Raw genomic sequence first — 14463 nt, 5'->3', positions numbered from 1 at the left:
ATGGGGCAGGGGGCACCCAGCTCAGCCGGAGTCTGAAGGGCACCGAGCTTCCTGCCTCACGGAGGGGCTGCCCTTAGTTAGAGAAGGCAAGGCAGAACACAAAATGGAATTAAAAGCCGCTCTGCCAGCAGCTCTGATAAGGATGTCGACGGGCCCTCAGTCACCAAACGGGCCTGAGACTACTGGGGCTGAGCACAGAAAGGGGGTGGACGGGGCATCCTGGGGAGAGTGGGCCCCGCGTCCCATCTTGTGCCTCCCTGTTCTCATGATCCCCTCCCTTCACCCACGCACGCTGCATCTGGCCGCTCCCCAGCTTCGTCAGGCTTCTCTAGAAGTAACGGAAACACGAGTGAGCCCTTTGCCAAAAGCAGACAACGGAGGAAGAGCTCCCGCTCCCCATTCACGCATCCTCTCCGCTGGTCCCTGGAAACAGGCTTGTCGGGAAGAGCGCCAAGGTAGCTCTGGCCGGAAGGAGGAGAGCCAAGTGCGCCGTGGAGGGGCAGGGCTGCAGCAGCACAATTTTATTCTCATTTTCTTCTTTTTGAAAGAACAGTGCTTTACACTTCAGCATAATTGGACAATAGGATTTACAGACCCAAGGTGTTTTTACAATCATACAGCTCAAATGAGAAAGCTCACACTTAAGGGAGACTGCCTCACACACCCATGGCCACTTCACATCTGACCTCCTTGCTCAGGCGGTGGCCGGTTTTTAGTTTCCAATATTAAAGTCGTCTGAAGACCGCTAAAAGAATTCATCTTCCCTGTAATGAAACACTTCTGGAACTCAGGCACAAACAGCCAGGGTGGCACAAACATTGACAGTCTGATTTTTTAATATGATTGGTCCAGCTGTAAAATATTGAAACATTTCAAGAAAACAACGTAAAATGGCCCTTCAAACATGGAAGCCTTCTGAGAAATTCAATCACATTTTGCCACCCCGCCATCACAGTGAAACCCTGCAGTAAAAAAATATTCTGAGAAGCTCACGATACATGTGAGAGGTCAGTGGCCAGTGAGAAGTGGAAAGGAACTAGGTAAAGCAAGCCCCACTAACATGATCTCAGTATCGAGTCTCCCGTCTTTAACCAATAAGGAAAAAAGCAAATTTGAAAGAGGTGCTGCAAAATATAAATGCACTGACATTTTAGAAAACAGACCAGTTTCTGGGCATGCACGCTATCTTGTTTGGGAGCAGAGATGGAAACTTTGCATCATGATGCTATCAGTAAGTCACTTGTAAAACACAACTACTAGCCTATCGAGAAGACCAGATCTTTATTTCTCTTCACTGTCCTTAAGGAATATTTATAGAAGGTTGAACGTTGGGAAAAGAACCTTTCGAGATCACATACGTAAGGAGATTTTGAATGAGAAAACTCCCATTCCTACATTATGCTACATAGAAGGATTCCTCCAGTAACTGGCTGGATGCTGGGATCAAGCTTTGCATGAGATTTTGAGGCTACATGTGTTGGGAGACACTGCTGGTCTACTCAAGTGTCTGTCCCAAGAGGACTGGGTAGAAGGACAGAGTGTGGTGGGTCAAAGGGTTAGGATACCCCAAAAGCAGGCCTCTGCCCCAAATCCTATGAAGCCAAATAGGAAGTGAAGATTGAAACCCCCAAGTGAGGGAGGGGTGAGGGGATGGTAGGGCTACTGTCGCCCCCTTTCCCTCTGCAATTTCCCACTGATGAAGTCATTAGATTCTACGCTACATTAGCCCCACAAAGTCCAGTTTCCTTACAAGTCTCTGGGACAAGAGATCCCCAAAGATCCAGGGCCAGCATGCTTAGCCCCCAAACTCGACAATAATTAAGCACTTGGTTTCCCAGCTCCAGCAGCCTCAGTAATGCAGGGTGCCTGAAGAAAAGCAACTATGGCTAAAAGCGCCAAGCCCTGCTTAATACAAACCAGCCCCAAGAGCTCTCCAGACAGACTCCTATCTACTCCTAGAGGACAGTCTCTCTTCATTCGGAACCTGAAACACTCAGATCATTCACTGATAATGCCCAGCTTCCCTCCAAAAGAACCCTGCTAGACGATTAAATACTGGTCTCAGTGGACTCTGACCCAGGCATCTATAAACCTTGTTCTCCAACCTCGCTCCCCGCTTTGAAGTCACACAAGATAAATATCACGGGAATGGTTATAAACACTGGTTTCCTTGAGAAAATACAGAATCCTGGGCTCAGTTTACCTTCAAAGCACATCATGGCAGGATGGGTATTGCTTTAAAGAAGGCTTTTTTAAAGCAGGAGGATGTCAGTTAGTCTGAGGGACTGGCACATCACCCATTAGATGGGCTTGGGGGGAGCAAAGTTATTATACTGAACATATAGACACACACATGATACAGGATTTTTTTTGGGGGGGAATTGTGGATTCTACACAATTATAATCAGCCTTAATTTGACTGTCAAATATCTTCCTTTTGAAGGTGTGGCACTCACTGGATGGTCTCTCCTAACCAGTGTGCCAGTCAACGTAAACACTTGCTACTTAGGGCTTGATTTGGAATGACGCAGACTGTCCCAACAGCATCACCTATCTGGACAGACTACAGATGGAGAAAGGGTGTGCATCCATGTTCAATGGTTGGAGGAGGAGGCAAAGGCTCATTTCATGAGCTCTCCTCAAAATCCACAATCTCTACGTACTTCTGGCCAGGTCTGCAACACATGCCCTCAAACAAGTGTCAAAAAGATGGCCAGGGAGTGAGGGGAGAGTTCTATGCTGGCAATACACCTGCAAGCTGGGCCCTGAGCCAGCCACTGGCCCCTGTGCTGGCTCCCTGCTAGATCTTCAGAGCTACAGGAAAAATGGCTTTTTAGTTTTCCTAGACCAGGAGTGAAACGATACAGGCAAGATCTTCACTCGGAAACTAGATCCTGAGCTGTATCTGCTTGTGTTAAAACTCTCCTCTCTTAAGGTACGTGGAAGCCTGATGAGGAAACAAGTCATTCAAGAGCAAAGCTACTGTCTCCATTCGGCACAGCACCTCCTTCTCTGTTCGTGACTCATGTTCAGTTATGGTCTTTTCTTAAAAGACCTGGACCTATCCTCACTGAAATACTAACGGAAAGTTCCTCTGAGGTACATATTCCAATCAAGAAGTCACACTATGGCAGAGCTAAGATTCATCCCCATAAATACACACACACACACACACACACACACACACACACACACAGTCACTGCAGATAAGAGACCGTCCCTCAATGCAAGGAGGAGACAAGACAGAGGCTGGGAGGCTGCCATTCCCTTCACCAGTCGTCATCCTCACACCTGGGGTCTCTCCCTGTAACCAAGTATATGAGGGGCAGGAAGAACGTCCCTGGTCTTGATGGAGTGTCCAGGAAGCAGTGTGGCCTGCACAGGACACAGTTATCGCGTGTCTGAGAGGGCAACGTGAGTCTAGCCTCCTTGAGAGACGGGCTCCACACAAGAGAATCTCCCGCTGAGGAACTGAAAAATCCAATGACTTTTCAACAGAGGGCTGGGAAAGCACGATCTCACGACATGTTTAGTGTAGTACTACAGACAAGCAGGATGTTTTACTAAAATGTCGACATGAGGAAGGCGACTTGTCCACTAGACCTGGTCCCTGAAAACCCTTCTCCTAGAGCCCCTCTGGCTAGTCGGAAAGCAGACAAGGTGATGTAAAAGCCTTTAGGGGCAAGTATAGCATCACACATACCTCTGCACAACCTGACAGCAGGCCCAATTAGTGAGAGGCCGGGGACCTTCCCTTCTACCCCCGGCTTTGCTATCTTCCCTTGAACATCAATATCATTCAAATTTGCACTGGAATGGCACTCCTCTTTTACATTGAGCTTTTTGCTTTTCTTCTAAGAACATGTTAAGGAGGAAACAATTGAAAAGGAGAACGACTTTCAGTTGGGAAGGGAGAAAGGCCAGGCACCTGTGTGAAGAACAAAAATCCTGGGGGAAAACCCTACCAGACAAAATGTGCCAAGGAAGGGCCCGGAAGGCGCCGAGTTCAGATATCCATACGTGGACGCAGAAGATTTTAACAGGGCCAGGGCCGGGAAGACACAAACAGCAGCCATCTTGAAAAATATCTCCCAGATCAAATGCAACCCTGCCCTTCTTACTTTCTGGGACTGAATTAGGTAAAGGAAGGAGGGCAGGGCCAGGCTGGGAAGGACATCAGGGATAGAAGAAGTTTTCAGGGATTAGATGATTAACTTTAAAAACCTCACCATTTTCCACCATCATCTTTGAGTTGCAAATGGGTAGGTGTAATTGAATTGGGGGAAGGGAAACTGAGAGCAGGAAAACAACAACAGATTCATACCCTTGTCATGTAATGATGAATCTATACCTCTGCTTAAATTAATTTAGAATAGAATAAAGTAAGAAAAACAAAACCCAACAGCAAAGGGCTCAAAACTTATAAAGCCAAGGGCCAGGTAACATTTGTGGGCCCAATTTGAGAGGAATCAATATATGATGTTATTTTTAATGAACAAATTATAATATGCATTTGTCTATCCAAAAGATAAAACATAACTATAATTTACATAAACTTCTATAGACAAATAAATGTACAAAATCAGAAAATCAAAACCATCACATGGTCCAATTAGAAAGGCTCAGATTTAAATAAAAGTAGTCAATTTAGACACACATTCTAGATAGCAACCTCATAATGGTCATTCTTTTATGCTTCCAAATTAGGCTACATTCACTCACACTCTCACATATATTATTTTAAAAATATACAGAGAGCAAACGTTTCCAATATTCGGCCGGTGAACAGTACAGCGCATTGGTTTCCCTTCACGTGGACCCAGTGACCCAAAGGCAGCAGAAAGATCCAATCTCCCAGCAGGCTCTGACCACCACACTCACTGTTTCCCATCTGGTGGGTCTGTGAGACCTTGTGTGGTTGACTGGGTCAAAGTGGAGAGCCATAAGGACATAGCTGTCTTCGCACTGGACAGAGCTCCACCAACGGACTGGCCTGGATATGGAAGGAGGGGAAAAAAGTCTTAATTTTGTTAGAAGAAAAAGCATTCACCAGTTGCCTGAATTTCAAAAGTTCAGGTAGATGGAGGTGAGTAGTAGGAATGGAAGAATCGGCATTTACTGGCCTATGTTAAATCAGGGCTTCTTACCTTTCTGTATAATGGGTCCTTTAGGTAGTCTGGTGAAACCTATGGACCTCTCCTAAGAATGTTTGCAAATAATTGAAGGCAATATGAAATGAAATTTAAGATTTCATTTAGAGATGAGTGAAAATGAGGCATTTTTTTTTCCTCATCCAAATTCTCAGATTCCCCAGAAAAGAAGGTGAAGATCCCATCTGCTAAATGACTAGAAATGACTAATATCAATACTAATGAAAAAATACCAGGATAATTTCTAATTTCAAAATACCTACATCTCATAGGCATATTATGGACAAGTAGCTGGTTAATTGATTTCTTAGCAAAAGACTTTTAAGGGTCTTACTTCCTAGGCTTTCTGAATCTTCCACAGTTCAACACGGCACTGAATGTCCACAGGACACAAAGTGTCACATCAGGCATTTGAAACACAATGACTGTCACCATGTTTGCGGCACGAAGCAGCTCTTAACATATACTGGATTTGGCCAATTCTGAGCAGAAAGCAGGTCCCTAATGAACCATCCGAGCCCATCACTACGTTCCAGCTTTGGCCGTCCTCGGATACAATGAGCTCCCAGGGTGTACAGAAAAGACGACGTGGTGCGAGCGAACAAAGCGGGGCAGGCACTTGAGTGAGTTCTGGGCTTTCTGGCCTTTCTGATCAGCATCTCCAAGAGTGAGGTGATAATTGATGCTGGGTAGTCCAGGACACTACCTTGGTGCCTTAGGGAGACAAGGGTATTCCCACCGCTGGAGTAATGAACTTACCCTGACCTGCTAATTCTAAATGGGATGTTCCAGGAATCACTGCTGCAAATGGCAGTCCCTACTTTAAACAATGTTCTCCTGAAAAGCTGGTGGTTGGTGACAGGGCACATTGGGCATGGAACTGTGCATGGCACACAATCAACACAGGCAGGGGACGGCTAATGTCTTGTCTGAGGAAAGGAGGCCCGAGAGCTCTCTCCCGGGTCAGTGATGAAGTAGGAGAAGTTTAAATACAGGAAAGGGGCACATTTGGGGAACCACACTGATGTTAACTTGTAAAAGCAAGCAGCCTCCCTTTCTCTGAAAATACAATAAAAATGTGGGAAGCGTAGGAAGGCTCTGGGGACAGTCCTCTTTTCTGTTAGTTTGCTGACCTGCCTGCAGGGAATGAGCTTTGTGGGGGTCTTGTTAGGCTCAGTCTGGCCACGTGGAAACGAGTTTTAGAGCCTGGGGCTCCAGACCAGAGGTGCGCCTTACCCACGGCTTTTCCGGTTTGTACAACGTTCCGGCTTGTCGTGACCATGGCATTTCCGAGCTTTTTTCCGCGTTCGCTATTCTGGACAGAGCTGGGTAGGAGAAGTCACAGATGTTAACAGGGCACTCCCAGAAAGCCACCACCCACCTGCTACCACCCCATGACGTCACTGGTGCACGCACAGAAGAGACAAAGCAGGAGACCGCGCGGACGGGGCCGTGGATGAGGATGGCACACGACGGCCCCTCCCGAGAGCAGAGCTGTCACTATTCCCATTTTAGAGATGTGGACAATGAGGCTCTGGGAATCTGTGACTCGCCCACAACTGGGAACTTGCAAAGGGCAGACCCAATGCTCCAACCAGGTCTGCTGCCTCCAGGCCCTGTGTCGGTGGGAACATTCACCCCCAGCTAAAGTTACTTTTCCAAAAGAAGCTTTCACCCCCTCCCCTGGGGACCAGGGTAGGGGTACTGGAGACCGGGCTGCCTCCACAAGGCATTTACACCCCCTGAAACCAGCCAGTATCACTGGGCCCCCGGGGCTTCCCCAGCACCATCCAGCCTCGATACTCACTGGGAGAATCTCAACTTCACGTCCGACACCGAGTACTGGCCCTGGAAGGGATGGCTGCAAAACAAAGCAGAACAATTTTTACTGTTCCGCCCACGAGGCACCTCCTGGGTGCAAGGTGCCACGGGGGCCATGGCCAGGCCTATGGGCCCTGCCTTCTGGGATCTGGTCAGCTAATGGGAAGACAGGGCAGAGAGCATTAAGCACAACAGCACAAGTGAGAATCTGCCAAGCCCCCAAGAAGGGACCAGAGACCTGGGGAATGAGAAAAGGCTTCACACAGAGCCAGGCTCTGCCCTGAAAAACGGCAAGGATTTAAGGAACAGAGACTGGAGGGTGCTCACGCATGGCGCTGCTATGGTGTGAGCCCAAGCTGCCTGGGAAGGGAGGGAATGAGCGTTTACTTAGCACCCAACCGTGTTCTAGGCACTGCGCTAACTCTTTTTACAAATATTATTTTAACTGACCCTCACCACAGCCTTGGGAGGCTGGTGCTATGATTATCCCCATTTTACAGCTGAGGAGACTGAAGGAAATAGAAGTGAAGTGACCCGCCCAGGGTCACCTAGCTTGGAAGCGTCTGAGGATGGATTTGAACTCGGGCTTTCCTGACTCCAGGCCCGGCACTCTATGCGCTGCATCACCACCTGCTGGATTACACAGGATTAGGGCGCGATAAAACCGTATGGTACAGGGCCACGAGTGCCAGATCCAGGACTGCAGACTGGACTTGACGGCCACTCAAAGTTTTTGAACTAGGTGGGGGTGTAGAAGGGGATGGAAGCTGGGTGGGCTGAGCAGAAGGCTCTCCCACCCACCTTAGGGCCACACATGAGATCACGCAGCGAGAGCATGTGGTTTGATCACGAAGCCCAAGGTCAGGGTTGGACATCACATCAGTCAGTTTGTGCCTCTATCCTCGGCCATCTACTCGAAGGAGGAACTCTGGCTCAGAGTCCCAAGGAAAGTGAGCTCCCCTGTGGAGGGGGCGGGGCCCCCCAGGCTCCTATTTGTGATCCCCCAGAACACTGGGAGGGCTTCCAGGCAAGATGCAGAAACCTAACTATCCACACAGAAAACCAAGTGGATGAAGAACTGGGCCACTGTCCAGATTCTGATATGCACTTGTCCATCAGTGTGTGTTCACATACGCACACAGCCCTTGGATACTACAAACAGAGAAGGAGTTGGCCCCAGAATTAACCAAAACGAGGAGGGCAAGTTGGACTGTTTTTGGGAAACTGCAAAATCCTTTTATTGATTTCAGATTTCTCCCAGGAAGAAGTCTGTTGTTAATGCCAATATTTACTGGTGGCGTATGATTTCTTCAATCAGTAAAGATTTACAAAGTGCTTGCTATGTGCCAGGCCCAGGGCCAAGCACCGGAGATACAAAGAAAAAGCAAACACAGTCCGTGCCTTCAGGGAGCTGATAGTCTAACTGCAAAGCCAATCTGGCAGCCTCACAGGGGGAGGAGGACAGGCTTCTGGGGAAGGCAACATTCCAGCCAGGGATCTTCAGAGGCGAAGGCAAGGAGGGGACGGCCAGGGCAAAGGCTCAGAGGGGAGCTGTGACATCTGTGCCACTAGCAGGAAGAGGAATCCCAGCAAGGACAGGGGCACGCTAGGTGTGACAACTAAGGAAAAAGAAGAGGCAGAGGAGTCAGGTAGGGACCCAGAGAGAACAAGCGAGGAAGCACCGACACAGCACCCGGGAGAGGCCGTGGGCGCCCCTGGACCGCGTGAGGACAGCCTCCCCCACGCGGGGGAGGCCGGCGGGGCAGGAGCCGGCCTGGAGGGCGGCAGACGCGGTGGAGGGGCTTCCTGGAGGGCCCTCCGCCCCTGTCCCCACCAGTCTCCTTACTTTGGGTTCATTTCTGCCAGAGCCGGGTGTCGGGAGCTGTTCCAGACCCTGTAATTGTGTGTGCTCTTCCAGGCCGCGACAAAGGCTGTCCCGTAGTCCGACAGCATCTTTTCATTATCTGCCAAAGAAACAGCTGATGTGGGCTGAAGGGCTTCCAGACAGGGAGGGGGCAAACACCACCCAAAGAACTGCCCTCCCCCTCGCCCCCGCCCCCTTCTCATCACCAGGACCGTTTTTCAAAGGAAAGAGTTTTATTAAAAATCATTTCAGTTAGAGGACTGACAACTGAGCTCTGTAACTAAGAATCTGGACGGGACTTGGAAGTCCTCACACCCTCCTTCGGGATCGGAGGATGACCGATGGTTCCCACACACAGGAGCCAACGTGGCTAAGACCGAGGACGTTGCCCACATTTCAGGCCTAAAAACCCGATTCCATTTTCTCAGTCATGTGGAGAGCCTTCGGGTGGCCCTCGCTGACGGGAAGCCTGCAAGGACCGCTGTTACCGAAGGTACAAGGGGAAAGGAACGTTGGTGAGGGCCGAGGGCAAAGACGGGGAGGGTTCCTCAAGGCACTGTCTAGGACGAGTCAGATTCCACCGCCAACAGCCCCAATGTTAAGACAATTCCTTATCAAGGAAAAGCAACGATTCCTCAGGAGGCCATGCGGCGAGACGGGAAGAACTCTGCAGGAGTCTAAGGCTGGACATTGTATTTTGTCAGAGGGCACTGATTCCAGGGCGCTCAACTGATCTTTCCGCACCTCGGCTTCCTCACCTAGAAAGGTGAAACAACACCGAGTCTCCCAGATGGGAGGGGCTTGCCAGCATCGCCCAGAGTCTGGGGTGCCGATGCGTGGCCCTCTGCTCGACCATGCACGGTACACATATTACAGTAGTGGGCGGCGATCCCTGACACTCGGCCTTCTCACAAAACGGAAAACGAGGGAGTGACCTGAGAACTGCCAAAGAGTGATGCAGTGCAGGTCCACGCGGCAGGCCTGGGGGGGCGGGCGGTGGCCCAGAAAACCTCTGGGAGCTCTTTGGCATTCTTCTAGGGGGCCTGTCTCTGAGTGCGGGCAAGACATCTCACTGCCCAGATAGGAATGACTGAACTATGGTTTGGTTTTTTTTCCTTTTTAAATTTTTGCTTTATTTTTTTTAATTTTATTTATAAATAATTCTACATATTCATGTAATAATTAAATATATAATTAATATAATTTATTTAATCATAATAAGTAATTTTTATTATTCTATTTTTAAAATATTTCTTATGTTGTGCTTTATGTCAAGCTGTACAGTGTAATTAGAGGTGCCCTGGATTATAAGCTCAAGCTCAGTTTGACAGGGTGTACTCTCTGCCCCCTCTGTGAAGGGGCTCCAACTGGCCAGACTCTTACCTAACTGCAGCGAGGCCGCGAGCAGGGCGTGCACATAGACCGCAAACTGTGCTCGAATCCACTCATCCCCTCCCTCCCAACCTGTCCCGTCCAGGAACACGTCATCTCTGTTCTCAGCCACGTGCTTCACCAGATCGTCGGCAAACCTCAGGTCAGCGGTGGTCGGGCTCAGAATCTTCCTCAGTTCTGGGTCATGGATGTGAACGACCGCTTCTTCCACCTACGAGGTATGGGCATGTGTATCATCGTTTGGGGATGTCATATACTGTAGAACCAAAATGAGAGTCTAAAATAGGCCTTCTTATTCTGGGGCCTATGAACCCCCAAAAGTCCATGGAGAGATTTCAGGGGGTCCATGAATTTGGATGGGGGGGAACCCTCTAACTGAAATTGAGCCTTTCCTTCAATTATTTAAACACCTGATTCTGAGAAGGGGTCCACAAAGGGGTCTCTGACACAGAAAAGGTGAGCAACTCTTGATCGAAAAGAAAAGCTCACAGGCCATAGATTTGGAGCTAGAAGGGTTCCAGAGGCCCAGACAAGTTATACAACCAGAATGAACTCGGGTCTTAGGGCTCCAAGTTCCCTTAGCACCATACTGCCTCCCAAACAAGGGAGGTCACCCTTTAAATATAAATTCAGACTCCCTCTAAACTTAAATTTTAAAAAATTTTCTGTCACTTCTAAACTCACCGGGACTCCATTGAGGTATAATTCTGTCACCCCTCCCAACCCCAAACCACACATCTTACAGTGGTCCCAAACAATCTAGCCACAACTATTTCAATGTAACCAATGAGTTACATCTTATCACTGAGGTACTCACAAAAAATAAGGTAGAGTATGTATTTCTGGCTTCTACCTTTTTTAAACCACAAGAGAACCAGTGTTTTAAACTAGAAATGTGGGGAAATGACTCTGACCTTTGCTGAAAGCAAGTTTTAAAAATTAGACAAGCATGGTAGACATTCTGGTGGTGATCATCCATACTTCCATGCCCACTCTAGGGGGAAGTTACTTTCAATGCAAACTCCTTGGCGGTACAACAACATCTGTCTTCTGCCCACAAAACCCCCATTTCTTTGTTCTGCTCCCCATACTCAAGACATACTTCTACAATGGCATCACTGAGGTGTTTCTGTTGCCGAAAAAGAATGTTGGTTGCCCCAGCAACAAATCCTCGAACGGTCACATCAGAGAGAAGGTGATGCTGCTGCAAAGCCATGTATGGCAAACAGAGATAGCCCTGGGAATGAAAGGAAACAGGAAAAACACAACTTGAGGGAATGAAGAGAAGCAACATCTTCCTTCTTTGTCACTGAACGATTGTGGGAGAAACTTCTGGGGAGCCAGCCAGAGACCCCCTGAACTGCTCCTCTAGGAACACCACAGTAGTGGTTCCACTTCCTCTTGAAGTACTGCCTGGGACCTCCACTCCGGACAATGGGGGAAGGGGAGGCCTATAGACATAGTCGACTCTTCCAATAGGCTAGCTCCATTGTTTATTCTTTGTTTTAAAGAAAAGAGGGGCTGGGGGAAGAGATGCACTGAGAAACATAGTGATGTGAAAATAAAAGGAATCTATCACATTTTGAAAAGTCCTGGGTATGATGGGAAGTCTATTTGAATTGGGTCCCACTGGCTTTCAGTTCACTTTGAGGGCCTTGACCTACATTTGACCAAGCCCACTGTTTATTGCTGACTGGCCCCTAGTGATTTTTGGTGACTGAATTTAGGCTGTTCTCTAGCAAGCCCTTGACCCTTTCAATACCTGGGGCTACAAGTATGGGGCTGGTACAGCCAGGCAGGCAATAAACATTGATTACAAACTACTATGTGCCAGGCACTGTGCTAAGCACTCCGGATACAAAAGGAGACAAAAGACAGTCCCCACTCTCAAGGAGTTCCTAATCTAACAGGAGAGACAACAAGCAAACAACTATTTATAAATGAGATACACACACATCTGGTAAATAGGAAATAATTAAGAGATGGGAAGAACTTGAAGTAAGGGGGTGGCTGGGAAAGGTTTATTATAGAAAGTGGGATTTTAGGACTTGAAGGAAGTCAGGAGGCGGACAAGAGGAGAGCCTTACAGGCATGGAGGATGGCCAGAGAAAATGGCTGGAGCCAGGAGAGGGGAACAGCCAGGAGGCCGGTGTCACTGGATTGAAGACTAGGTGTTGAGAAGGAAGGTGTAAGAAGATTGGAAAGGTAGGAGGAGGCTAGATTATGAAGGGCTTTGAATGCCAAACAGAGCTTTTTGTATTTGATACTGGACGTGGTTGGGAGCCACTGGAGTTTACCAAATAGAGCATGACGTGGTCAGACCTGAGTTTTAGGTAAATCATTTCGGTGGCTGAATAGAGGATGGGGTGGAGTGGGGAAAGACTCGTGGCAGGCAGACCCACCAGTAGCTACTGCAATAGTCCAAGTATGAGGTGATGAGGGTCTGCACCGGGATGGGGAGGGGGGTGGCACAATCAAAGGAGAGAAGGGAGTGTATTCAAGAGATGTTGCAAAGGTAGAAATCATTAGGCCTTAGCAACAGCTTGGATATGGGGGGAGGCGAAAGGTAGTGCAGAATCCGTGGTTGTGAGCCTCAGAGACTGGGAGGATGGTATTGTCCTCTACAGTAATAGGGAAGACAGATGGAAGGGAGGGTCTGGGGGAAAGATGGTGAGTTCAGTTTTGGACATGTTGAGTTTGAGAAGTCTACTGGACATCTAGTTGGAGATGTCTGAAATGCAGCAGATGAGAGACTTTGGGTCAGCAGAGATGTCAGGGTGGGATAGGCAGATCTGAAAACCATCAGCTTAGAGATGATAGTTGAATCCATGGAACTGATAAGCTCACCAAGTGAAGCAGTCTAGAGGGAGAAAAGAAGGCCCAGGACAAAGTCCTGAGGGACATCCCAGGTTGGTGGGTAAATACAGCTACGCTGACTGAGAAGGAACAGTCAGATAGGAGAACCAGGAGAAAGTATCAAGGGGAAAAGGATGATCAGTAGTGTCAGAGGCTTCAGAGAAGTCAAGAAGGATAAGGGCTGAGGAAAGGCCATTGGATCTGGCAGCTTTGGAGAGAATGAAGCCAGAAGCTGAGTTCCAGAGGCACCTCCTGTAGATGGCCTTTTGGAGACATTCAGTCACAAAAGCAGAAGAGCTATTGGGAACAGAAGAATGCAGTGGAGGAGCCAGGGGTGTGTTTGTACAAAGTAGGGAAGCAGCCAGCAGCCAGAGGTGACAGAAGGGATGGCAGAGGGACAATCTGCCAGACGGGGCAGGCTGGAATGGGGTGGTTTGTGCAGGTCGAGCGATCAGAAAGGTCACCTCTTCCTGTGAGACAGGAGTAAAGAAGGAAACAGAGGAAGAAGGAAGATAGATGGGAGAAGAGAAGAAAGAGGGAGTCCACGGCAAATGGCCTCATTTTTATCTGTGAAGGCTAAGGTAAGGTTCTCAGCTGAGAGGACAGAGGAAGGAGAACGTCTGGAAGAGTCATTAGGGAGTGGGCCAGCGAGCTGATGAGGGAGGTGGAGGATTGCCGAGCTGCAGTGAGGGCCCAGCTGAGGTTGTGCAGACAGTGGGAGAGACTCGAGGTGGAGGGGGAGCTGAAAACACCAGAAGGGATCCTCTTTGGAGGGCTGGGGAGGGAAAGGGAAAGGGGAAATGAGACTAACACAAAAAGAAAGAAAAGAGGGTGACTGGAGTAGTTTTAATACGTGCCCAGGTCAGAGGGAGGAAAGAAGGAATCGGACAAGTAGAACAATTTTTGAAAATGACATGTTAAACTGCTCATATACTTAACATGAAAAGTCAGCTCTGTAACAGAGATTTGTAACTTGATGTATAAGTCTCACTTTTGTTCTATTACATATATGGATGCGCCCATTTTTATTTGGTGTCTTAAGTCAAGAACAAAAGAGTAAAGCAAACCAGAGTGTATTATCAAGGGAGATTACAAAGTCACGAGTGGATGTCTCCAACATAATACGTGTTTACCTTGGGGGCTATTTTATTTGCCTGAAGGCATGGGGATGAACTAGATGGTTTCTCAAGGTCTCTTTTGGCTTTCCACTCTCTGAAACCCAGGTCTTCCAGATTTCAAGGCTGGCCCTCTATCCACTACACGTACAAGTACACATCTAATTATCGATGACTATATTTGCATGAAACAGTTTGGAGAATTTGGGGAGGTAGCATTGTGTAGTGGATAGAGCACTGACTTGAGGTCAGGAAGACCTGGGTT

At 48.3% G+C, this 14463-nt stretch overlaps 1 protein-coding gene across 1 annotated transcript in view; it reads right to left on the bottom strand.

The window, feature by feature from the left end:
* Positions 1-818: 818 nt before the first annotated feature.
* The window catches only part of AVL9 (AVL9 cell migration associated), a 70140-nt gene continuing 56495 nt past the window's right edge, over positions 819-14463 (bottom strand). The window contains exons 11-16 of the mRNA XM_027840215.1: positions 11330-11464; positions 10219-10438; positions 8818-8935; positions 6958-7011; positions 6387-6475; positions 819-4993 (exon numbers count right to left, since the gene is read on the bottom strand). Of these exons, the coding sequence (XP_027696016.1) occupies positions 4878-4993; positions 6387-6475; positions 6958-7011; positions 8818-8935; positions 10219-10438; positions 11330-11464 (732 nt within the window). The 3' untranslated portion in view covers positions 819-4877. The remainder of the gene's footprint in view (positions 4994-6386; positions 6476-6957; positions 7012-8817; positions 8936-10218; positions 10439-11329; positions 11465-14463) is intronic.

This window comes from Vombatus ursinus, unplaced genomic scaffold (assembly GCF_900497805.2).
Source record: "Vombatus ursinus unplaced genomic scaffold, bare-nosed wombat genome assembly UNPS02014840.1, whole genome shotgun sequence".
NCBI lineage: Eukaryota > Metazoa > Chordata > Mammalia > Diprotodontia > Vombatidae > Vombatus > Vombatus ursinus.
This window is presented reverse-complemented; position numbering and strand designations above follow the sequence as displayed.